Source organism: Myotis brandtii, unplaced genomic scaffold (genome assembly GCF_000412655.1).
Source record: "Myotis brandtii unplaced genomic scaffold, ASM41265v1 scaffold532, whole genome shotgun sequence".
Taxonomy (NCBI): domain Eukaryota; kingdom Metazoa; phylum Chordata; class Mammalia; order Chiroptera; family Vespertilionidae; genus Myotis; species Myotis brandtii.
This window is the reverse complement of record NW_005369955.1, coordinates 650,385-651,478: the sequence shown is the minus strand read 5'-3', so window position 1 is coordinate 651,478 and position 1,094 is coordinate 650,385. Positions and strand designations below refer to the sequence as shown.

Sequence of the window (1,094 nt, the reverse complement as noted above, 5' to 3'; positions counted from 1 at the left end):
GGCGCCGAAGCTGAGACCCACGGGGCGGCCGCCTCCCGGCCCCGACACCAAGCACAAGAAGTCCCCGTGCCAGGAACTGAGACAGCGCCGAGCGCTCACATTAATACTGCAACCAGATATATATATTCTCTACATTAAAGACATACAGTGAAAGGATTGTACTGTATCATCACCACAGACCCGTATTCTTTAGAAACTTTGGAAAATAAATGTCACAGTCCTAGAGGACCAATCTCACCATTAGACTGTCGGCATACCATCTTTTTTCTTCTTCTTTTTTTTGTTTTTTTAATAAATTTTTATTAAAATGGCACTTGGCTGCCAATCTCTCTGGACCTAGAAATGTTGAGTGGGCGTGGTCTCTGGTGTCCCGGCCCCTTTCCCCCGCGGGTGGGGCACCCACCGCGGGTCCCTAAGAGCTTGTGGAGCCACGTCAGGGCACACGAGTGTCGCGTGGGACACGCGTGAGTGACAACGTCAGAATGGTCAAGGCTTTAAAACCACAATAGTGTTTGCGTTGCTTTCACCCTCAGAGAACGCTCACAGCTAGTTTGAGCCCATCAATTCCATACAGAATCACGTGTTAAAAACAAGTTAATCGAATGACCAAATAAATTAAAAATGTTTTAAAGCCCTGAGTTCATAGACTGCTTTTAGGAGATGTTTTTAGGAAATACGGGACTATTTAATAAGCAGCGGATAGATTTTGGCAAACCATCTCTCCTGCGACAGTGGGGTCTCATACAGGTCTGCAGCTCAGAACGAGTGTGAAGTCCGGACGGAAGGCATTCTGGGAAAGGAGCCTCGGCTGAGTCCACGACGCGTGGTGTCCAGTGCTGGCTGCCACGGGGCTGGCGTCGGTTGGTCTGAGTGTCGCTGGTCTCGTGTGAATCCGACTCCGCACACAATCGTAAACACAGCATGTCAAGCAAAGTACATGGTGCGCAGCGTGTCCTGGTGGACCTGGACCGCCTTGGCCAGCGCCTGGTGGTCCCGCCCGTTACTCTGCCCGGAGGTATGGCTTCCTTCAGCACTGGGGACAGGGACAGAGGCAGCCTGGTCAGCTTGGCCGGGCCCCCCCCCCGCGCCCGGCC

At 52.5% G+C, this 1,094-nt stretch overlaps 1 protein-coding gene across 3 annotated transcripts in view; it reads right to left on the bottom strand.

Moving 5' to 3' along the window:
• Positions 1-100: 100 nt before the first annotated feature.
• The window catches only part of LOC102250474 (protein argonaute-2), a 25,609-nt gene continuing 24,615 nt past the window's right edge, over positions 101-1,094 (bottom strand). For all 3 annotated transcript variants that reach the window (XM_014549027.1, XM_014549026.1, XM_014549028.1), the window contains one exon: positions 101-1,033. In XM_014549027.1, the coding sequence (XP_014404513.1) occupies positions 925-1,033 (109 nt within the window). In that variant the 3' untranslated portion in view covers positions 101-924. The remainder of the gene's footprint in view (positions 1,034-1,094) is intronic.